This window comes from Ursus americanus, chromosome 30 (genome assembly GCF_024610735.1).
Source record: "Ursus americanus isolate L20-20 chromosome 30, mUrsAme1.1.p, whole genome shotgun sequence".
Taxonomy (NCBI): Eukaryota; Metazoa; Chordata; class Mammalia; order Carnivora; family Ursidae; genus Ursus; species Ursus americanus.
The window spans coordinates 18,359,765-18,383,053 of NC_142156.1; the positions used below are offsets into that span (position 1 = coordinate 18,359,765).

At 45.4% G+C, this 23,289-nt stretch overlaps 1 protein-coding gene across 1 annotated transcript in view; it reads left to right on the forward strand.

The window, feature by feature from the left end:
- CFAP251 (cilia and flagella associated protein 251) overlaps positions 1-23,289 on the forward strand; it is a 66,940-nt gene that overhangs the window by 21,308 nt on the left and 22,343 nt on the right. Inside the window, exons 9-18 of the mRNA XM_087857395.1 lie at positions 1,902-1,979; positions 3,440-3,490; positions 5,606-5,820; positions 7,964-8,158; positions 8,897-9,147; positions 9,465-9,616; positions 10,774-10,947; positions 12,380-12,564; positions 18,753-18,867; positions 19,478-19,641. Of these exons, the coding sequence (XP_087713521.1) occupies positions 1,902-1,979; positions 3,440-3,490; positions 5,606-5,820; positions 7,964-8,158; positions 8,897-9,147; positions 9,465-9,616; positions 10,774-10,947; positions 12,380-12,564; positions 18,753-18,867; positions 19,478-19,641 (1,580 nt within the window). The remainder of the gene's footprint in view (positions 1-1,901; positions 1,980-3,439; positions 3,491-5,605; positions 5,821-7,963; positions 8,159-8,896; positions 9,148-9,464; positions 9,617-10,773; positions 10,948-12,379; positions 12,565-18,752; positions 18,868-19,477; positions 19,642-23,289) is intronic.

Sequence of the window (23,289 nt, forward strand, 5' to 3'; positions counted from 1 at the left end):
CTAACTATAGGATTGTAGGTTGGTAGTTATTTCAGTACTTCGAAGATACTGTTCCATTGTCTTCAGACTTACCTTTTCTGTTGAGAAGTCAACTCTCAATCTTACTGTTCCCTCTTTTGGAAGTTATGTGTCTTTCCCCTCCCACCCCTTTCTGGCTGCTTTTAGCAGTTTTTGATGGTGTGCCTGTATGTATATGGATATGTTGTTGATTTAAAAAAGAATCCAAAACTGGGTGCCTGGCTGGTTCAGTCAGTGGAGCCTGTGACTCTTGATCTTGGGCTGTGAGTTTGAGCGTCATGTTGGGCATAGAGATTACTTACAAGAAAGGATAAATAAAAATTAAAATCTATATAGAAAAAAACCCAAAACATACCTTTTGGCGTTCTTTGAACTTGGGATGTCGTATCTTTCCTCGGTTTTGCAAAATTCTCCACCACTGCTCCTTTAAACATTACTTTTATCACCTTTTTTTCTTTCCTCTCTTCTGGTACTCCAATTATACATACATTAGACCCATCTTGTCCTATATGTCTCTTATTGTCTTGTCTATATTTTCTGTTCTTCTGTGTCTTTATCCTTCAGTCTGGATATTTCCTCCTATAATTTATCTTCCTTTTGTACTGACTAATGATTTCTTTGGCTATATTTAATTTTCTGTTAAATCCTGTGTTGAGGTTTTTTAAATCAGTTTTTTTTCAGATCTAGAATTTTCATGTGATTCTTTTAAAAAATAGAGTTATCTGCTGAGATTACCCATCTTGCCCTCTACTTTCTTGCACATCATGACCACAGTTATTGTCAAGTCTGTGTGTGTCGATGTTTCACCCGCATCTCCTGAGGTCTCTTTCTGATGTTTGCTTCCCCCTCCGTTGTCAGTCATTTGGTTATGTCTCTTTCATACGCTTAGTTATGTTTCAGTGAATGCCCAATGTCCTGCTTTCAAAAGTATAGGAATAATTTGAGGCTCAGGACGATAACTTCCTCCAAGGAAGACTTACTTTTGCTTCTTGCTGTCATCTGGCAAAGTTAATCAGAGATTAACTCGATTAATCAAATCATAGACTGTGGTGATTTGAGGCTGATTTCCAGCCTTTGTGAGGTCTTGTCCACGTACTTGCTTTCATCAGTTCTTTACCGTCCCTGCCTGCCCCCCAGGCCTTTGAGCTGTGCTGAAATTACTTCTCAGATATTGGCACTGGTCCTTTACATTCCTGGAGTAGGCCAGGAATAGGCGATGGGGTAGAAGTGGCAGGAATGGAACTTAAGACGTGTTTCTAGAACCTGTCTCCCTGGATTGCTCCCTGCAGCCCTTTACCTCTGGCTGCAGCTACCCCCTCCCTCCCATATACCCTGGCAGAACATGGCCTTAGTCTCCCCAGGGACTTCCACTGTGTTGTTGCCGTTGCTTAGCTTCTGCCTTTCATGGTTTCCTCACTTCCATAGTTACCACAGGGTTGGTTTTTGGGAAGGGAGCCAGGCCGTCCATGCTCTTCACCGTGTTGGCAGGAATCAGAAACTCTTTCCAGTATTTGGCATTCATTCCAAGTTACCTTGTGGCCTTGTCAAATTTAGAAATGTGTATGCAGCAGTTTTTGTCCAAAAGGACACACAGTAAAGGTTATTAGTGAATATTGGGCTACTTTTGCTTGTTCCAATTTACAGATGATGAATTATAATAAATAAGACTAAATAAGAAAGGGAACACACTTGAGACCATTAATATTAACATTCAGTGTTTAAATTATATTCCTGTTGCTTACAAAATTCTGTGTCTTTTCTGTTTTATATTCCTATTCAGCTATTTATTATAATAAAAATATTATTTATTTTTAACATTTAGCTTAGCCAGAGAAACAGAAAATTTATTGTAATGTAATATATTCCCATACTTTGTATTTCAGAACTACCTTACTTTTAATCCAACAAATAATAAAGAATTGGTGAGCAATAGTAAAACACAGGCAATATATTATCTGTGGGTAAGTAGAAATATTTTGATTTGTTTTAAATGTAGGGACAAGTGTATGTTCATTCCCTGAGTACAGATGTTTTGGTAATGTAACAATATAGTATCTACTTAGGAAGCAATAAATATGTATTAAAATGTTTTGATTTAATTATAACATTTATTTTGGCCTCATTGGAAATTAGTGTATTAAATCAGAAGCAGATAATTTAAATTTCATTTAATTTTTTTAAAGTAATGAGGCAAATATTTATTTGAATGTATTTAACAGGTTTAAAAAATACAAGGTTTTTCAAGACCTTGGCTTTTACCCCCTTGTAGAAAGGAATTAGCAAACAGATCAGCAATATATATACTGACACAAGGCGGAATCATGAGATTAAAAAAACATCAAAAGTTTAACATAAAATTACCATTTGACCCAGCAATTCCTAAATCCAAAAGAATTTAAAACAGGCATTCAAACAGCTACTTACCTACAGATGTTCATAGCCTCAGTATTATTTGCAATAACCAAAAGGTAGAAGCAAACCAAATGTCCATCAGCTAAAGAGTGAATAGATAAAATGCGGTCCATCCATACAATGGACTATGATTCAGCCGTAAAAAGGAGTGAGGCACTGATGCCTGCTACAACATGGATGAACCGTGTAAACATCACGGTAAATGAAAGAAGACGGAAACAACAAACAACATGCTGGATGATTCCATTGATATGAAATGTCCAGAGTAGGAGAATCCATGAGACAAAGTGCAGAGTGGTGGTTGGCCGGGGGCTGGGGGAGGGGCACACGTAATGGCTTAATGGAGAGGGGGCTTCCTTTTGGGGTGATGAAAATGTCCTGGAACTAGACAGAGATGTTGGTTGCACAGTATTATTAATGTACTAAATGTCCCTGAATTGTACACTTTAAAATGATTAATGGTTGGGGCGCCTGGCTGGCTCAGTCAGTAGAGCATGCGGCTCTTGATCTTGGAGTTGTGAGTTCAAGCCCCACACTGAGTGTAGAGATTACTTAAAAATAAAATCTTTATAATTAATTGAATTTAAATTAAAAAATGTAAAAAAATAAAATCTTTAAAAATAATAAAATGATTAATGGTTAAATTTATGTTATGTGAATTTTACCTCAATTAAAAATGCAAAACAAAAACAAAACACTGATTCAATCACAAATTTTCAGTGGTTGTTTCCAGTACTTATTGTGGCTTTAATGCCTTATAAATGTAGCAATCGGATTTGCATTTACGACCATTTAAAGTCACAATCATTTGTGGCATTTTTTTTCCGTATTTGCTTTTCTTTCAGAATGTTTTCAGATGTTCCTGGAGGCAGCAGGTTCTCAGCCTGCAGAGACTGCAAAGCTCTGACCCTGTTCTGATGCATTTGTTTTGATTTTGTGGTTATATTAGTTCTTTCTTTTGGAAACCAGGTCTTTTTGTCATAATGATTATTTTTTCTGTATTTATCAGCATGAAGCTGGAGGTATACTTGCTCACAGTGCCCCACGTTTAACAGAAAAAGTGAGTATGCCTATTGCATTTTTATGTGTCAGATTTTGTGGAGAGTAAATATGTATGTGTAAGCTTAGTCACTTTGGGCTTTTCTTTGTATGTCTTGATATTAAACCATTGGGAAATCATTTGACATTTTTATTTGGGTCCTTTACTGTATTGAATTGTCAGCTTGAAAATAATAGAACCATTGTTCAAAATAAAATATTATGGAAAGGAAAGTTGACTGCCCTGAGAAAATATCCAAAAAAGTGATGGCTTTACTAATGCATGTGTGCATCTGACAAAAAATGAAAATTACTTTGGACTGATGTAATAAATAGTTGAACATGAGTGGCTCCTTTTTAGGCTCCCCAGTTTTCAGAGTAATAAAACATGATCTTGGGGGTTTAGATGTTTCAGAGCTGGTAGAGGCAGGTGTCGCAGGAAACCGTTTATCTTGCCTGCTCGCCTGGAGCTGTCAACCTGAGGTGGAACTTGGGTCCCATCTCCTGCAGCAATTTCTGCATTTGACACCCATGTCATCTGCCCTCAGTAAGCACCTTATGGTGTTTCTTCTGCTTCCTTTCTTCACTCTCAGTATGATTTATAGAAATTTATTTTTAAGAGGGGATGCCAAAAAAAAAATGAGATGGATAAATACAAAGAGAGATTATTCTGTCTGCAAACTCTTTTTCATAAATCAAAGTTATCAAAAAATAAAGCCAATTCTCATTACTCTTGGCAGTTACGTTCCATAAAGTCTCCGCAGACCTCAGTGAGTGAACACAGAATCATTGCTCCTAGGAGAAATACAGGATTAGGTTCCTGCCAGCCTCGGGTCATAACAGTTTCATCAACAGATAGATACACAACCTTGTTTTATGTGTGTTTTTGTTAGAAGACACTGTATTTAATACATAATGTTGATTCATTAGCCTTGACACCCAGCCAACAGCTCTGGAAGGCATGCCTGAGTGAAGGTTGTCTAACTCAGTTGTATTCTCTAGAAGGTACACCATGGCCTTCTCACACTTAAGAATGCTAGACAGCATTTCAGTACCGTGTTTGGGGCTAGTTTAAATACTGCCATCACCAACAAAAAGCACCTCAACAACGAACAACCTGGCACTAAACAGACCCTGAAAAGGACACTCGTTTACAGTTTGAGAGCTGAAATAAGAAGGCCGAGCATGTCCTTGCTTGACCTCAGCTAGGAACGTGTGCACAGGCGTCTGCAAAAGATCATGAAAGTGCCATGAGGGTTGATTTTGGGGTTATAAATAAATTACAGCAAGTAGGTGAATTTGCAAATACAGAACCCACAAATGAGGACTGACTGCCCCTCGAAATGATGGAAATGCCTTGGATGGAAGCAGAGCAGCTCTTAGGAAGGACCTGATGCCCTCACTTGACCACTTATTGTTTTACTGACCCTCTTGTGTTCAAGACAGAGGAGGTGAGCCCTAGGGTCTTATCCGTGTAGTTAGAGAACTGGGCAGCAAACTTGCTGTATCGCATGACAAATGGAGGAGTTTCTTTGGTTTATTCATTCACTGAACGTTCACTGAGGGGCTCCACTCACTGCTCTGGGTTCTTTCTATACTTTGTCTCCAAGACATTGCCTAAGAAAGTTGGCCCTAGTGCCTCATTTTACGTAGCGCGAAGCTCATGAGGAGTCAGGGGCATGTCTGTGTACAGTACTTAATTTCTACTGATGGGAAAATAGTTTATGGGAAAAAAAGTTTATAATTATAAGAGTGGGATAATTATTTTGTGATATCTTACAACTGGAGCATGCGTTTGCTCACGACAGACATTAGTTTCTTTATCAGTCTCTGAAACCTCAGTAAGAGAAGTTGAACAGGTATAAATAAGTGGTTAACCACTTTTTCATTTGCTTTAAGCAAACAATTTAATTAGTCCAGTACACAACCCTTCACTTGCTCCTAGCAAACCTTCAGAGGTTCAGAACTGCCTGCGCCGTGGCAGTCCCTGGGGGAGAGATTTCTTAGTGATTGATTTTTTAATTTTATCTTTTTCCTACTGTAAATCAATGTAATATTATAAATTATGCCATATTGATAAATGCTTTGTTTTGTATTTGTTACCAACATAATTTATAATCTGTTTTTTGAAATGCAGACATTCAACAAGCTCGTGGGAAAATTTAGCCAGTCCGTCTTTCATTTGAATTTAACACAAATACTGTCTGCAACGATGGAAGGGAAGCTGGTCGTCTGGGACGTACACCGCCCGCCGTCCTCTGCTTCCGCCTCTGTGGCCTCGCCTCAAATCAAACCTTGTAAATTGGTTCATTTGCAGAAAGAGGGCATCACTGTGCTCACTACAGTTGATAGGTAATTAACTTAATTATAAAGTAGCTATCAGTGATGACCAAAGTATCTTAAAACCCTTTTGGATGTATACATATATTTTGTATATGCATAGAATATTTCTGGGGAAATTCATTATTAACTGGGAATGTTTGTTGCCTCTGAGGAGAAGAACAGAGAAGTGGGATCAAGGGTGGGGGCAGATTCACCTCTTCTTATAATCTCATTTGTACTAATTGGATTGCTTTTTTTTTTTTTAATCACGGGCATGCATTACTTTTAAAAATCTCTTTGTGTTGGTGAGACAAAAAGAAACTTATTTTTTTCTTCCACACTAATTAGACTTATTTTGCACCCTAAATTTTACATACTTTAATTTTAGAAAAATAACATGAATAGCTATATTGTTTTTTCTGATTACAAAATAACACTTACCCATTATGAAAAGATGAAACAACAACAGAACTTTATAAAGTTCACTGACTCAAGAGGCTGTGGGGGCTCAGAGACGATCATTAAAAGGCTTAGTCTCAGACAGAGAGGGGTTCACATCCCAGACGCATCCCTTCCTTGCTGAGTGACTCAGGGCAAGGGACTTAACTTTGCTGAGCCAGCATTTTTCCAGCTGCAAAATGGGCATGACAATACTCTCTCTCTCTCTCTCTCTCTCAGTGATTTTATGAGGGTTTTGTGAGACAAGCCATGTAAAACTCATAGCACCTTGTCTGGCACAGGGGAGCTCTAGATGAAATAGTCATTAATAGTATGTTTGAGAGACGCCTGGGTGGCTCAGTCGGTTAAGCATCTGTTTGCCTTCGGCTCGTGTCATGATCCCAGGGTCCTGGGATCGAGTCCCGCATCAGGCTCCTTGCTCAGTGGGGAGCCTGCTTCTCCCTCTGCCTACCGCTTGTGCGCTCTCTCCCTGCTCGTGTGAGCTCTCTCTCTCATGCAAATAGATAAATAAAATCTAAAAAAAAAAAAAGGTTTAAAAAAAATAGTATGTTTGAGAAGTTCCAGCAGGATGGAGGAAGCTGCCTAATGACAAGGACCATGCACGTGTGGTTGGAGTCACTGTGCCATCTGCTTTCCAGAAGCCCTGTTTTCCCTTTCGTTTCTTTTAATACAGGAAGCAGTGAGGTCCTGGCATGGCTTTACAAAGAGAAATGCAAATTACTCTCACTCAGAGGTGTGGAAAAGACAGTAGTAGAATTGCAGCTGATGATGAATCAACGTTTAAGTGGTTGGGGGTTAGGGCCCAGTGAAGACCAAGGCCTGGGTTCCCCTCTCTCCATGTTAAATAAAACTCAGCCAGGACCAGGGAGCCCATGAAAGATCTTGAAAACACTTGGCCTGCTTTGCCGTTTCTGTCCAGCAGAGGGCAATGAAAGATGTTTCTAGCCAATTAACTCTGCCCACCTGCGTCGCTTATTAATCAGAATCTGCATTTAATCACTTTGCCATCTATAAGAGGAAATTCACCCCCCTATCCACCCCCCATCATTACACTTTGTCAGAGGCTTTAAAGAAAAAGCCCATTTGGGATGGATCTAGGGACTGGAAATAAAAGCCATTTTGTCATGCGACACTGCCTTTGGCTGTGATGACTGGATGGGGTTTTACTAGGGCTCTGACAGCAGTGTCTTCCTGTAAAGCGGCTTGTGTGCTGTGGCCCAGCTGTGTGGTTCCGGAGGGCTGGTAGAAGGACTCTGGTGTCGTCTGTGGTCAATCACCGCCCACTGCCACTGCCCGTGGCTGATCTGGGGTGTGCAGGGAGAGGAGAGCGAGAACGTGTGCTTTGCGTTAGGTCCCTGCACAGTCTGGCCACGGGGCCTAATAGGGTTGCCATGTGTAAGTTGGTCCCGTGCAATACTTGGGACATACTTCTACTAAAAGATTACTCATTGCTTAACTGAAATTCAAACTTACTTGGGCATCCTGCATTTTTATTTGCTAAATCTGGCAACCCCAGGCCTTGAGCGAATTTCTCAACTTCTCTGAGTCTTAGTTTCCCAGATGTAAAGCAGAACAGCAGTAAAATCAGCCTCGTAGGACAGTATTAAGTGAAGTTTTTACAACCTTGGAGTCCAGAGCCTGAGATATAATTAGCTGTACAGTAGATGGTACCTACTACTATCAGTTACCAAACAGATGTTTTGCTCCATTTCAGCTACATTGTCACAGGTGATATTAGAGGAAACATTAAGTTCTACGATCACACCCTGTCCATTGTTAACTGGTACAGCCACTTCAAACTGAGCGCCATAAGGACCCTGTCCTTTTCGAAGACCCCAGCAGCTCCACCCACCGAAAAATCAAACTATCCCCCAGACTGCACTTTGAAAGGTGACCTTTTTATTGTAAGGTAAGTTGTTAATGAATCTAGTCATTCGAATGGCCAAAAAATGATTGATGTCCTCTCTGTTAGTCGGCGTGCAGTGGAATGTTCACCTTGTTCCTGGGACCCGAGATAGAATGGGATTTCCTCATCAGTCCTTTATGGGGCTCGTAGATCTCCACGGCTGATTATAATCACTGTTCAATCATTTTTTTTTTTTAAATGAAGCATTATTTTCGTTTTAAGAATCTTTAGCGACTGGGAACTGGAAAGGGCTTATCCCTGAGCTCTAATCTCTGTTGTGTTTGGAGTCCTTTGCTGTAGCTTGGTGTCTTTTCTTGAAGCCGAGTTTGTCCTAGCGCTGCGGTTAAAGGCATTTGATAATTAATAGCCATAACATTTCAAGACTGAATTATCTGTGAGTCTGCTTAATTACCCTTGCAGTATTTGCAGGCACATCTGTATGTGTGCACCAAACTCCATATTTGCATACACAAATGAATATTTGCATGTGCAGATTAGCTAATTGTACAACTGACTGTCCATCTGCATACTTAATGACTCAATTTACATGTAGAAATGTGGGCTTTTTCACTTGCAAATGGAGGCTGTTGGGTATTGGTAGTATATTTTTGGAGATGTTGGGTTAATAATGTCACTAAATTACAGACGACAGAGGCGTTTCATGTGCAATTGGAAGCAGAATAGCTGGCTGCCCCATTCCCTGCAAACACTGAGACTGTTGGGTCTCCCCTTGGCAAACAGGAATCTTATCATTGGAACAGCTGATGCGACAGTGTACCACTTAACGACAGATGGGACAAAACTGGAGAAGTTATTCGTGGAGCCCAAGGATGCCATTTGTGCCATCTCCTGCCACCCGTACCAACCCCTCATCGCCATTGGGAGTTTCTGTGGGATGATCAAAGTGTGGGATTATGAAAAGAAAAAGTACCTTTTCAGCAGGGTCTTTAAGAAGGGGCTTGGCGTCCAGAGTCTAACCTACAATCCTGAAGGTATTTTCATTATAGCAGCCTGTCTTGGGCTCCAAGTCAAAAACAGACCCAAATGGCTTGCTGGCTGGGATAGCTCCAGGAAGTTTACCTTAACTGGTGTCCACCCAGCAGGCTAGATGAGACACCTTGTCCCTCTTAACCCCGCAGCACTCTGTGCCTAGTAGTGTCTGAGCACTCACCCCAGAGCCTCATGCTGCCAGGGACTGTCGTGTTCATTGCTGTTTCCTCAGCACCTAGAACATGGCCTGGCCCAGAGCTGATGTCTATTGAAGGAATGAAGTCTTTTTCCAGTATTGTTCTCCGGCTTGTGATTTCAGGAGTCCTTCTTGGAGCTGGCTTCACTGAGGGGACAGTTTACATTCTTGACTCAATGTCCTTAGAAAACCAAATCCCAGAGCCTTTCAAATATTCCAGAACCAGTGTGACTCATATCAGCTTCTCCCATGACTCGCAGTACATGGCAACGGCTGTAAGTGTTCCCACTGGGTGCTGTCCAGTGATCAGCACCCTGGTTTACAACCAGAAGGGAGGGGGGCTGGGGAGGTGGGGGGCGCAGTGGGGGGGATGGGGAGTGACTGCTAGTGCACTCAGGGTTCTTTGGGGGTCATGAAAATGCTCTAAAATTGTGGTGGTGAGCCAGAGCTCTGTGAATACTCTAAAAACCACCAAGTTGAACACTTGGAAGGTGTGAATTGTGTGCGGTGTGAACTGTATCTCCACAAAGCCACTGGAAAGAGAGGAGGGACTCTCACTCGAAACGAGACCAGACCTCAGGACTTGCAGACGGGGATTCTGCCATCCTGACGGTTCATTTTGGTGTGTTGGTTTCTGGACCCATTTCTCGGCTTCCATTCTTTCATCTTTTCCTTTGATTTTTGACAAGGTGACATTCTCATTTCTCTCAAAGCACCATCTTCCCCCCAGTGTTTTGGATTCTGTTCCTTCCCTCTGTGAATAGGGCTCTTAAGCTCAGTAAAGATTTTCGGAGACCTTTATCCTGGCCCTTCCTGCCAGCTCTCCTGGTCTACCGTGTGCTCATCTTGCCTTGATGTTGGGTGAGGGGGAAGAGCCGTGGCAGCTTCCCACATCCCTGCTGCTCCCCCACCCCTGCCTCTGTGCCTGGCCCCTCCCCTGGTCTGTGTGCTCCACACCTTTACAGGCCCCCTGCTGAGCCTCTGCACCCTTGCAGCCCCTGACTCAGGTGCCCCCTTCCCTCCAGGCTGCTCTCGCACTCTCTCCCACCTGGTTCACCCTCAGCTGCAACACTTTTTAGAGCTCATACCTTTTTCTTTTTGTGTAGCTGGACACAGAGAAGGGAGGACAAAGGCAAAAGGCAGGGTTTCAGTTTTCCACACAGAATGAGGTGGGGAACCGGAAAGAAGAGTCAGGCATAGTGTCAAGTAGATGCTTTCTACACCCCCCCCCCTTTTCCTCTGCGGGTTAGCGACTTTTAACCTTAATTTTCTCATCTGTAAAATGGGTATGATTTTATTACTTGCTCAGATAGACTAAAATTTCTTTTTGGATAAAATATTCTCAAGGCAACAGTAGTATGAAAAACATGGTGATGATTTTAAGTTACCAAACTTCAGAAGGAGTAACTTCTGCTCTTTGGCTCCTGTTCAGGATGCACATTTTACTGTGGCCGTTTACGTGGTGGTTGTCAAGAATGGACACCGGGTCTGGGAATATCTGGCAAGGCTTCGTTCTCATCGCAAAAGCATCCGCAGTCTCCTGTTTGGGGTTCATCTGGACAGCAATAAGCCAAGACTGCTGAGCCTCGGGAGAGATCGGCTCTTGGTGAGCTGCTCAGTGTCCGTTTACCTCGCCACCAGGACAGCGTGTGTTTCATTCTTGTTGTGTCCCTGGCATCTGGCATAGAACCCGGCCCACAGTCTGGGTGCTTGTTGGAGAAAATGAATGTACAACGAAGTAGCATAGACCTCTCTGAGTTGACATTTGGTCTCAAGGATGTGCAAAACCAATACTCTTTTCAGTAGAAACTGTATTTGGCATTTTGAATTTGGGTCTTGTCCCAGGCTCGCGATCTGTGGTCCCATCCTCTCTTGTGATGCTAGGCAGCGGCCATAGCTCCCTGTCAGCCATGCAACCGTGAGGGCCGACAGCCGATACACTGACTGCCACCTGCACCCGCACAGCTGTTCTGTTTGTCACTCTCAGTACAGAATTCAATAAATTACACGGGATAGTCACACTTTATTCTAAAACAGGGTTCATGGTAGGTGATTTGGCCCAACTGTGGGCTCATGTCAGTGTTCTGAGCACGTTTAGGGTGGGCCAGGTTAGGCTATGGGGTTTGGTAGCTTAGGTGTATTAAATGCATTTTTGATCTATGATATTTTCAACTTACAATGGATTATTGGAATGTAACCCCATCGTGAGTCAAAGAGGATCTGTATCTCTCCATCTTAACTTTGTTCCTCACTCCCTCCCTTTCTTCCATCCCCTTCTCTCCTTTTTTATGGCCATCCAGTCATTGTTCATTATGGTCTGGCCACCAAAACCTACCTATGGATGAAAATCAGCAAGCTGCTAATTTATGACTGTTAAGTGCTGAGATTTAGATATGAATTAGTTCGTACCCTCAAAGAGATCCCAAGATAATGGTAAGGGAGACAGTATAACACAACTATGAGAGTTCAGGTTTTGGAGTCCGCTGGACGTAAATTTGAATTCTCACCCTACCACTTCTTAGCTATGTGACCTTGGGCAAGCCACCGAACCTTTCTGAACATCTGTTTTCTAATCTGTAAAATGTGCACAACAGTATGTCTTGGCAGGGGAGTCAGGAATGTTAAGTGGCATCATGTTTTTAGAGCACTTAGCTCATTGTCTTTGCTTATAAGGAATGCTCCATCATAGCGGCGTATTAGGAGTGAGGGTCTAGGGGCACCTGGGTGGCACAGCAATTAAGCGTCTGCCTTCGGCTCAGGGCGTGATCCCGGCATTATGGGATCGAGCCCCACATCAGGCTCCTCCGCTATGAGCCTGCTTCTTCCTCTCCCACTCCCCCTGCTTGTGTTCCCTCTCTCACTGGCTGTCTCTATCTCTGTCGAATAAATAAATAAAATCTTTAAAAAAAAAAAAAAAGGAGTGAGGGTCTAGGCATGTCTTCTCCTAGGAGGACCAATACTGTCTCTCCCAGAATAGGACCATTGGCCAACTTCCTTTGGCTCAGTCCTCATGTCTGTCTCTCTGGGCTCCTCTGCAGATCGAGTATAATCTTCTTAAGAGCTACAGAGACAATCTGGAGGTCCTGGACATTCACTGCACCGACCAGGGCAACTATCCCACCTGTATGGTCTGGTACCCACCACTCACCAAGGAACTCTTCCTGCTCATTTGCAACAGTGGCTACAAAGTGAAACTTTTTAATTCTACCACCAAAATGTGCAGGTAAGCCCAAGGAGCTTCCTGCTGATGTGATGTCTCATTCAGTTTCTCCGTCCCCAACTTCTTTTAAGTCCCAGCTTACAGACCTGCGAGGAGCTTGGCTACCTTTACTGTCACTCACTATGCAGGGGAGGAAACCGAGGCATGGAAGAGTTGTATAATTCTCACCCAGGGTCACCTGGATGGGAAGTTGCCAGAGGCAGGATGCAAATCCAGAGCCTAGCACAGCAGGTAGATGAGGGACCCAGAGCTCAGTGCCTGAGACCCAGTAAAGGAACCCACAGAGTCGCTGATGCTTTATAAACTCCCCTATCTTTCCCTCATGGATAAAAAAACATGTATTTTCACTTGAATACTATCAATTGTGCAATTTTTAAAAAAGATTTTATTATTTTTTTAAAGCAAACTATACCCATTGTGGGGCTCAAACTCAACCCTGAGATCAAGAATCACATGCTCTCCTGACTGTGCGATTTTCCTTACTCTTGGTTCCTAAAGGAGTCTAAGTTTACCTGATGGCATTCATGTGTTCCCTCAGTATTTACCCAGCCCCTACCTGAGCCAGGTTCTGTCCGAGGTGCTGAAGGTAGGGATGCAAACAGCAATGTTCCTGCCACCATGAAATTTGCATCTTGGTAGGGCAGTGGAGTTCTTGGGAGAGGCTGGGCTGGAGGTCCACATTTGAGGTCAGGAGCACATGGTGCTTTAAAGCCATGAGGCAAGAGAAGATTCCAGAGGGGAAAAGCATATAGAGGAGCAGCTAAAGGACCAAGCCCAGAGCATCCAAAGCTCCACATCTCAGAGCAGCAGCTCCTCCATCCTGAAATAGGTCTACGTCTGTGGTTGCCCTTGTGCTGCTAGGCCCAGGGCTCCCCGGGTTTGCTCCTCATCATAGATACAGATCATGGTACATCATCCCTGCACCAGGGCTCTGCATACATCTTTAACAACCCCCCCTCCCCACCAACTAGTATCCCACTGAGGTTCACAGCAGTGACAGAAGTTGCTGCTTAACACTTGAGGCTAGTTCTGACTCTGTCCTCTACTTGGCATTACTGGGCCCAGGTGCAGCCCTGGCCGTGGGCTCCTGCCTAGTCAGCCCTAGAGGGCATCCCTTTCTGCCTGTGGTTTGGCTGCCTCGTGGGTATGTCCGGAAAGAACAGAGGCACTGAGGCTGGAGCAACAGGTGAGAATGCATTAGTGACATCACCTGGGAGAAGGAAGTGAGAAGCCAACAGCAGCTGGCCCTGAGCTTGAAGAAGACCAGCGTTCTGAAATGTTTCTCAGGAAAATAGGTCGTCAAAGTCCAGGATCACCCAAGATCATCATCATCATCTTCTCCTTCTTCTCCTTCTCCTCCTTCTGTTCCTCTCCTTCTTCTTCCTCCTCCTCCTCTTCCTCTTCTTCCTCCTCCTCCCCCCCCCGTCTTCTTCTCCTTCTTCTTCCCCTTCTCCTTCTCCTGCTCCTTTTTCTTCCTCTTCTTTCTCCCCCACCCCCCCCCCTCCTCCTCTTCTTCTTCTCCTCCTTCTCCTCCTTCTCTTCCTCTCCTTCTTCCTCCTCCTCCTCCTCATCTTCCTCTTCTTCCTCCTCCTCCCCCCATCTTCTTCTCCTTCTTCTTCCCCTTCTCCTTCTCCTTCTTTTTCTTCTTTCTCCTCCTCTTCTTCTTTTCCTCCTTCTCCTTCTCCTCCTTCTCCTCCTTCTTCTCCTTCTTCTCCTTCTTCTTCTCCTCCTCCTCCTCCTCCTTCTTACATTTGTTTCCAGAGGGGTACAAGGAAAAATAACTGAGAAATGCCATGTCATATGGCAGGAACAACAGAGAAAGCTAGCTTTTTTTTTTTTTTTTACATATTAAAACACTGGGAAGGAGACATTTGAAAGAAATAGGTAGAAAAGGAATTTTAGGAAGATCTCAGAATCTTCGTACATCATCTTTAATGGACACAAACTTTTTGGATATGGAATATCCCATAGCTATGCAAGTCCTGAGTAAATCTGAGTTCACCGAGCAGATATATTGGGGATGGAGGGCCACAGACTCGAAGTTCCTGCTAACAGTTACTAAGCAGGGACTTCGAGGCACACAGTTTGGAGTTTGTGCCACTGACAATCAATTGGAAATTAGCATAAGGCATCTTTTTATGTTTACTTTATTTTTAAAAGAGATTTTATTTATTTATTTGAGAGAGACAGAGATAGCAACAGAGAGCATGAGCGGGGAGGAGAGGGAGAAGCAGGCTCCCTGCTGAGCAGGGAGCCTGACAAAGGGCTCGATCCCAGGACCCCGGGATCATGACCTGAGCCAAAGGCAGACACCCAACTGACTGAGCCACCCAGGTGCCCCCTTTTTATTTTTATTTATTTATTTTTTCATAAAGCATCTTTTAAAAAAATTTATCAAAGTGAAATTCGATAACATAAAACATAAAAATTAACCATTTTAGGAGTGCCTGGTTGACTCAGTCACTTAGGTGTCCGACTCTTGATTTTGGCTCAGGTCATGATCTTGGAGTTGTGGGATTGAACCCTGCATGGGGTTCTCTGCACTCAGCGGGAGTCTGCTTGAGATTCTCTCCCTCTCTCTCTGCCCCCCCCCAAATAAATAAATAAATAAAATCTTCTTAAAAACCTAACCATTTTAAAGTCAGCAATTCAGTGGCATTTAATGCATTCACAATGTCATGCAACCAACACATGTATTTAGTTCCAGAACATCTCCATCACTCCAGAGTACAGCCCCTTGCATAAAGCATCTTTTAAGTTGTAGGAATAACAAAGCCTCATAACCACAGCTTAATTGGGAAGGAATTGCCTTTTCATGATAAATCTAAAACAATTTTAAAATGCACTTAAAATATTTAGAACTTGAAAGGCGGTTCACAGAAAAAGGCCAATAAACCCATGAGCAGATGTTCACTAGTGTATCAAAGATGCAAATGAAAACAAGATATCGTTTTTCACAAATCAGATCAGGAAAATAAAAGTGATTGACAGGGCACAGTGTTGGCAAACATATAAGAGGGTGGGCACTCTCACTGGATGTTGGGGGGACGTGGAAACTGGGGCGTCCTTTTGGGAGAGCAGTTTGTTCTCCTCTGCTAAATTGCATCATGTCTTCTGATGTCTAGGAATGTAGCTCACAGTATGCCAAGACATAAGTAAAAGGATGTCTTGCTCGAAAATATTTTCAAAAATGGAAACAATCCAGATGTCCATTAATAGGAGATTAGTTAAATGATGACTCGTCACTACACTGAAACTTGATGCTGCTTTTAGAAAAGAAAAAAAAGGAAAAGTAAGCTCTCTGTGTAGTAACATGGAAATATCTCCAAGACATAACATATTTTCCTATAAAATTACATTTCTATGATTTATCTACTTTTCACATAAAATTATATAGGTTAGAATATATAAAAGAAATTCTCAAGTCCTAGACACCAAACTGTTACCCGCGATTACCTGGGGGTTAAAGGGATGTGGGGGTCTAGGTAGATTATTTATCTTGTGTGTGTCTAAATGTGTGAAATTGTTCACAATGAGTAGGTCATAATTTTTCAATCAGAAGCAAAAGATATTAACTTTATTGTCAGATATGTTTAACAACACTAGGTGACAGTTTCATGGCTCCTCCTATGTGCCCGAAAGTGTTCTGAGTGCTTTATGTATATATTCCTGTTCACCACGGTCTCAGGGGAAGGCATGTTGTTGTTCCTATTTACTGGTGAGGAACCTGACGCACGGGAAGCTGAATAGTTGGACTTTTTTTTCCTTTTTCTTATTTATAATTTAAATTAAGATATAATTTACATATCATAAAATTTACCCCTTTTCAGTGATTTTTACTCTATTCACAAAGTTGTGCCACCGTCACCGCTATCTAATTCAAGAGCATTTCCATCACCCCAAAAACAAGCCACGTACCTATTAGCAGTCATTCCCCGTTCCCTCCCTTCCTTCCCCCACTCCTGCCCCACCCCTGGCAACCACCAAGCTATGTTCTCTGTGGATTTGTCTATTCTGGACATTTCATATAAATGGAATCATATAATATATGACTTTTTGTGTCTGGCTTCTTTCACTCAGCAAGATGTGTTCAGAGTTCGTCCGTGGTGTAGTGTGTGTCAGTGTTTCATTCCTTTTTTATGGCTGGATCATATTCCGTTGTATAGACATACCCTATGAATCCATTCACCTGTTGTCGGACATTTGGGTGGTCTCTCTTCGGGGCTACATTTCTGTGTACGTTTCTGTGTAGACACCTGCTTCATTTCTCTTGGGCAGAGACCTAGAGTGGAAAGGCCAGGTCGTAGGGTAACTCTGCTTAACCATTTGAGGAACCTCCAGACTGTTTTCCAAAGCAGTGCCACCAGCTCCCGTTCCCACCAGGAGTATGTGGTGGTTCCACGTTCTCCTACTCTTTAAGGGTCTGAGCCGGGATTCAAACCAGAGTCTGCCCCTAGCCATGCTCTCCCTGCCTCTGTCCACTCAGTGATACTTGGGGAAGGCCCTTGGACATCCCTGCTCAGGGTAACCTGCAGCTCACTGGTTCCTGATCCCTCAGGTGGCCATTTAGCATTTCTGACACCTCACCTAAGTCTCCATGTGTATGAAACTGACCGTGGATCACTCACCTGACTCCCCCCCGCCCCCGTGGCACCCTCACAGTTGGCCCCAGCCCCCTTGCTCAGCTCACCGCCCTCCACCTCCCGCTCCTGTCCACTTACGTTTTCTTCAGTTTTCCAACAACAGTCCACTTCCCACACCCTTGCGCCACCTGTGTTTGCCCCTATTGTCTGTCACCTCCATATTCCCTATCTTCCCAACTCACCACTGCAGACCCAGCTCACATGTCTCCCTCCTCAGAGCAGTCTCCGAGCCCTGAACTCGCTTGTTCCCGTGCCTCTCCCCTCACACCGCTTCCATGCTGTCATCCCCTTCAGGCTGTGAGCTCGGTGGCAGTGACCAAATCTCTCTCGCATCTGTGTCCTGAGCACCTCACACAGTGCCTGGCACAGAAGGTCCTGTTTAATGGCTTTGTGCTTCATTTAGTCAGGGGACACACCTGGAGTGTGTGCTGTCCCCACCAGACACGGGCTGGGTACAGGGGACATGGAGAAAACACAGGCAAACAATGAGAGGCTTATCATATAAAAAGATTGCCATAGCTACTGACCTTACACAGGAGCAGAGCCAGCTTTTGTGGGATGTGCAGTGTGTTCAATTTTGTGGGCCCTGTTAAAAAGAAAAAGGATACATAATTAAGAATAAAACACAGCAGGACTCCTCCGAGGCCTCAGAAGGTGCCTGGGTGAGCCCGGGGTCCTGGAGCTCCTGTTTTGCTAGCTTCAGGAAAGTACTGCTCTGGGCTTAGGGTCATGTCCCAGAACCTCACCTTGGATCAGATTCTTTTTTTTTTCTTTTTTAAAGATTTTATTTATTTATTTATTTATTTATTTATTTATTTATTTATTTGACAGAGAAAGAGAGACAGCCAGCGAGAGAGGGAACATAGGTAGGGGGAGTGGAAGAGGAAGAAGCAGGCTCCCAGCGAAGGAGCCTGATGTGGGGCTCGATCCCAGGACCCTGGGATCACGCCCTGAGCCGAAGGCAGATGCTTAACGACTGAGCCACCCAGGCGCCCCTGGGATAAGATTCTTAACAGTCTGAGTTAAAGAAGTCTGACCGTTGCTGGGGCACGAGTCACCACCATCTGATTCATAGGCAGTGTGTTGGAGTCTGTGTGTGGCACTGGAAGACCTGTCTGTCGGTGTCTGGAGCCACAGATGGCACCTCGTTCTGATCTCTTGGCCTGCCACTGGGGAAGGGGTGTCTCCCTATATTCCGCCAACGCATGTCACTTCCTTACCGCATTTTTCTCGTCCCTTGTTCCCGTACACATTCTTGAGGCATAATGTTCCCTTCACTCAGCTGTCAAGGAGGAAAGTCAGAGCCTCCACCAAAAGCATTCTTCACAATCAGACTTTCCCTGGAGCATTTGCTGTTTGGAGCTGTTGCCCCTTATTTATGGCAGCTGTTAGCAGTGGTTGAGAGAGAGGCTCTTCGTTGAGTGACAGGACAGGAAATTGGGAATGCAAAATGTGTACAGTATCATGAAAGGTAGCTAGTCATGAAACCTACGTTCAGATTTGTAGAATTTAAAAAAAAAATGTTTTTTTTTTTTTTTTCTCATGCAGAAAGACACTTCTTGGGCCGGTTTTTGGTTCTCCCATTGAGCAGATACAGATCCTCCCAGTGAAAAGCACCTTGGAACTGCAGAAACGTTACATGGTGTTTATTAACAGAGACAAGGTATCAGCCTTTGCTGTCTGCCTCTGGGGGACGACTCTGTGTGGTGTGGGTAGCAGTCAGCCCCAAGTAGCATCAGACCCAGGATGCTGGGTGTCAGAGCCAAGCCCAGCGACTTCATCCCAGTCCACAGTGATACTGAAAATTGCCATAAATGAATGAAAATTGGGTCTTAGGAAGCATTTCTGAGCAGAGTTACTGCACTTTCTGTACTTCATGAAGATACGTGGTCACCAAAGGATTTTTTCTTTCTGATTTATTTACGTGGAAAAATCTTACAAAGACATGCAGACTAGTTACATTTAGTTCTGCATTTAATAAAGAATCTATCGAAAAGCACAACATCATAGGATTCCAGAATTATTCTGGAAAACCTTGGACGTCTGACTAGGAAGACGGGTGAAACCTTCCTTCCTGTGTTTCTCTCCTAAGCGGCCACCCCGCAGAGGTCAGTGTGCGTGCGAACCCCCAGCCCCAGGAAATGGGGCTCTCACACACTGAGATGATTCCAGCCGCACAGGTCCTTCCAGTAAACAGCCCTGGAGGTGACATGCAAGTGTGCCTGGGGCCCAGTTATCCGAATCTGAATTTCCAATGACATATTCCTCTCTAGGTTGGCCTTCAGATCTTACCAGTTGATGGCAATCCACACAAGACATCCGCTATTATATGCCACCCCAGCGGGGTGGCGGGAATGGCCCTTTCCTATGACGGCTGCTATGCCTTCACGGCTGGAGGACAGGATCGATCGGTGGTGCAGTGGGAAATCAACTTAAGGTACGTGATGAGGCGAGAAGCTCAGCCCCACAAGGAAGGTGTCAACTGTAGACCCTCATTTTTTAACCAGCCTCAGCAGATGGGTGTTAAGCCCCTACTGCAGGCCCGGCCTTCGGGTTGTTCCCCATGATATCTGTCTATACCCGTGTGCAGACAAAAGCATACTGCTCCGCTTCAGGGACCGATGGGATTTGCAGCGAAGGCCGTGTGATTCCACCTTGTTCACGCGCAGCCCCTAAAATACTTCCCACTCTGTCATCTGCAAATTCACACCAGCTAGAAAGATCTTGCCCAGATCTCCGAAGCCTGTGTTAACAACAATAGTGAGAGTATTCTTTGGAACATGTGTTTCCATTCTGCTCCTCTCACCCCCCTGCCCTGAGCTGAGACTGTCTGCCTTAGGTGAGGCTGGAGAGGTCCAGGGCTGAGCATTGCAGAGCCCTCGGACTCTGAGGTCACAGAGTTTGGGTGTGCAGCCTCCTTTCTGCTGGCCCTGAGGCCTAGGGCTATTTCTTAACATCTCTGATCTTTAGATTCCTTGTCTATGAAATGGGGGGAAAGGAGGATAATAGGGACTTTTATAGGATCCTCGTAAGGATTGAATAGCACAGAGCTAGGGGCTAAATACAGTAACTATTTCCTCTCTTCCATTCTTCGTTATGAAGGCCTTACTAAAGAGCCTTACTAAAAAGTGGGGCAAGTACTACAGCAATCCTCTCATCTACCCAAACTCAGTGAGCTGCCACAGGGCAGAGCCAGTTCCCATCCCTGAGCACCTCCCAGCCCCTGCCTCGTAGACAGCCTCCTGCCTCGTACACAGCCTCCTGCCTCGTACACAGCCCCCTGCCTCGTACACAGCCCCCTGCCTCGTACACAGCCCCCTGCCTCGTACACAGCCTCCTGCCTCGTACACAGCCTCCTGCCTCGTACACAGCCCCCTGCCTCGTACACAGCCCCCTGCCTCGTAGACAGCCTCCTGCCTCGTAGACAGCCTCCTGCCTCGTACACAGCCTCCTGCCTCGTACACAGCCTCCTGCCTCGTACACAGCCTCCTGCCTCGTACACAGCCTCCTGCCTCGTACACAGCCTCCTGCCTCGTACACAGCCTCCTGCCTCGTAGACAGCCTCCTGCCTCGTAGACAGCCTCCTGCCTCGTAGACAGCCTCTGCCTCGTACACAGCCTCCTGCCTCGTACACAGCCTCCTGCCTCGTACACAGCCTCCTGCCTCGTACACAGCCTCTGCCTCGTACACAGCCTCCTGCCTCGTACACAGCCTCCTGCCTCGTACACAGCCTCCTGCCTCGTACACAGCCCCCTGCCTCGTAGACAGCCTCCTGCCTCGTACACAGCCTCCTGCCTCGTACACAGCCTCCTGCCTCGTACACAGCCTCCTGCCTCGTACACAGCCTCCTGCCTCGTAGACAGCCTCTGCCTCGTACACAGTCCCCTGCCTCGTAGACAGCCCCCTGCCTCGTACACAGCCTCCTGCCTCGTACACAGCCCCCTGCCTCGTAGACAGCCTCCTGCCTCGTACACAGCCCCTGCCTCGTACACAGCCCCCTGCCTCGTACACAGCCCCCTGCCTCGTACACAGCCCCCTGCCTGGCAGCGCCACACTCGAGCTGGGTACGGACAGCTCGGAGGCACCTTCCTTCCTTCGATTCATGTGCCAAGTGCACATCTCTCTTACGGCAGACTCGAAGCTTCTTCTCTTAACCTGAAGAGGAGCAGAAATAGGCAGGTAAATTTGCTTTGGGTCCACACTGGTTTCAGACTGCAGTTGCAACTCTGACCTTCACCTCTGCTTTCAGCTAAGAGGGCAGATCTTGGGAATTTGGGGATTCAGAAGCTGGAGGTGAGCTCTCACATTGAAAAGCACTTCCCGGTTGTGTGCCCAGAATGAGCTGCTTGATTCCTGGACAGCTAGACTGTCACCTGGAGCGGTGGGAGCAAGCGACACCCTGGGGACCGAATAAAACCTCTTCCTTTTCATTTTTGTCCTCTTCTCCATAATCATGGTAGAGATTAAAGGAAAAAAAAAAAAAGGCACCCGCTTTCCCATGGCTTTCCTGGGCCTGGCCAGAGTCCAGGCTTCTGAGAATTTCAATTTAATCTGTTGTGGGGACAAAGGATCATTATAAACTAATTAGCACTTCATTGCTGCTTCTGGTGTCTTAATATGTTCAGTGCTTCACTAATGGGAAGAAATGTAACAACCCTAAACAAGTAAACAAACAAAATTCCCCGCTGGTCTACCGGCGGTGAGTCGTAGGGTGAAATTAAGATGCTGAGTCCTCTCACGGTCCACGATTTTCTTCGGTGTGCTCCTGGGCCCAGATACTATCCCTGCGGCACGTGGACCTTCTCCGGGTGTACCCCTTCCTCCCTGGCATTTTCTCCTAGGGTTCAGTCCACACATACTCAGGCTTTGCCCCATCTATGCTGGCATGCCCCTCTTCTCCTCCCCTTGCCCCCCATTACTTTTTGATGCTCAACTTCACACCCACTCTAGTCCTGCTGCTGTGCTCAGACAAGAGCAGAAAGACCCAGATTCAAATAACACCTTTCCTGCCTACTTGCTGTATGACCTCAGGCTAGTCCCTTAACTTCTGAGTCTCAGTTTCTCCATCTGTTAAATGGGAATATCATCACCGTTTTGAGAGTAAAGTTTACCGCTATGGCTGTTCCTCCCCCTGCCTCCACCGCTGGGGAGCATTTGTGAACACTTACTGTGTGCTTACTATTTGCTGAGCACTTACTGTATGTTACCGTATTTGCTGCTTCTCCTGATTGAGCTCATTTCCCAGAAGTACTGTCTGTATGTTTCGGCACACAGTAGGTTTTCAATAAATGCACTTCTCCTTTGTGCCCTAATAACCCTCTTTTTTTGTTGCAAGCATTAGAAACCCAGCTTAAACACACAGGGGAATTCACAAGATGGTCATGGGCATCTCAGGTCCCCACTGCAGGAAGAGAAGGGATGGCGTGCACTCAGCATTCGCTCTCTGCCCGGCTGTGCTGTTGGCTTCATTCTCGGCACAATTGGATTTCGTCGCCCAGTGCGACCATGGCCACTGACAGTCCTCAGATCCCACAAGCTGGAGCTCTCACTGCAGAGCCAGTGGGTCTCTTTCCCTGGCTGTGGTTGGACCACTCCAGTCCTGTCCCTCTGGCTCTCTCGGGTCCATTGGCAGTGGCCAGGAAGCAGGAGACATAGGACAATCCTGACTGCCAGAGAGCTGTTCCCAGGGCATCCAGAACTCTTGTGAGTCATTCCCAGGCTCTCCTGGTAGTGACGGGCTCCTCTGTGTCACTTCTGGCCTTCAGCTGGCCCTGTTCCAGAGCCACGTGGCTAAAAGTGGCCTCCCACTGAGGCTGTCGGGACTGGGCCTGGGCAAGGCCTGGAGGCCACAGAGGGAGCCCTCTCAGCTAGACACCTGCCTTGATGGCTGATATCAGAGCTGAGAGAGAGCCGGGTGAAGCCTGGTCCCTGCCGCAGAGAGGCCTCAAACCCACCTGGAGAACACACCAGCCCCCCCCAGCTCCCAGCTCAGGCTGCTTATGCAGGGCCCCAACAAGAGGGCCAAGGCGGTCTTGTGGCTGATTCTCTGAAGAGAGTCATGGGTGTGTATTGATACCCAGTTCAA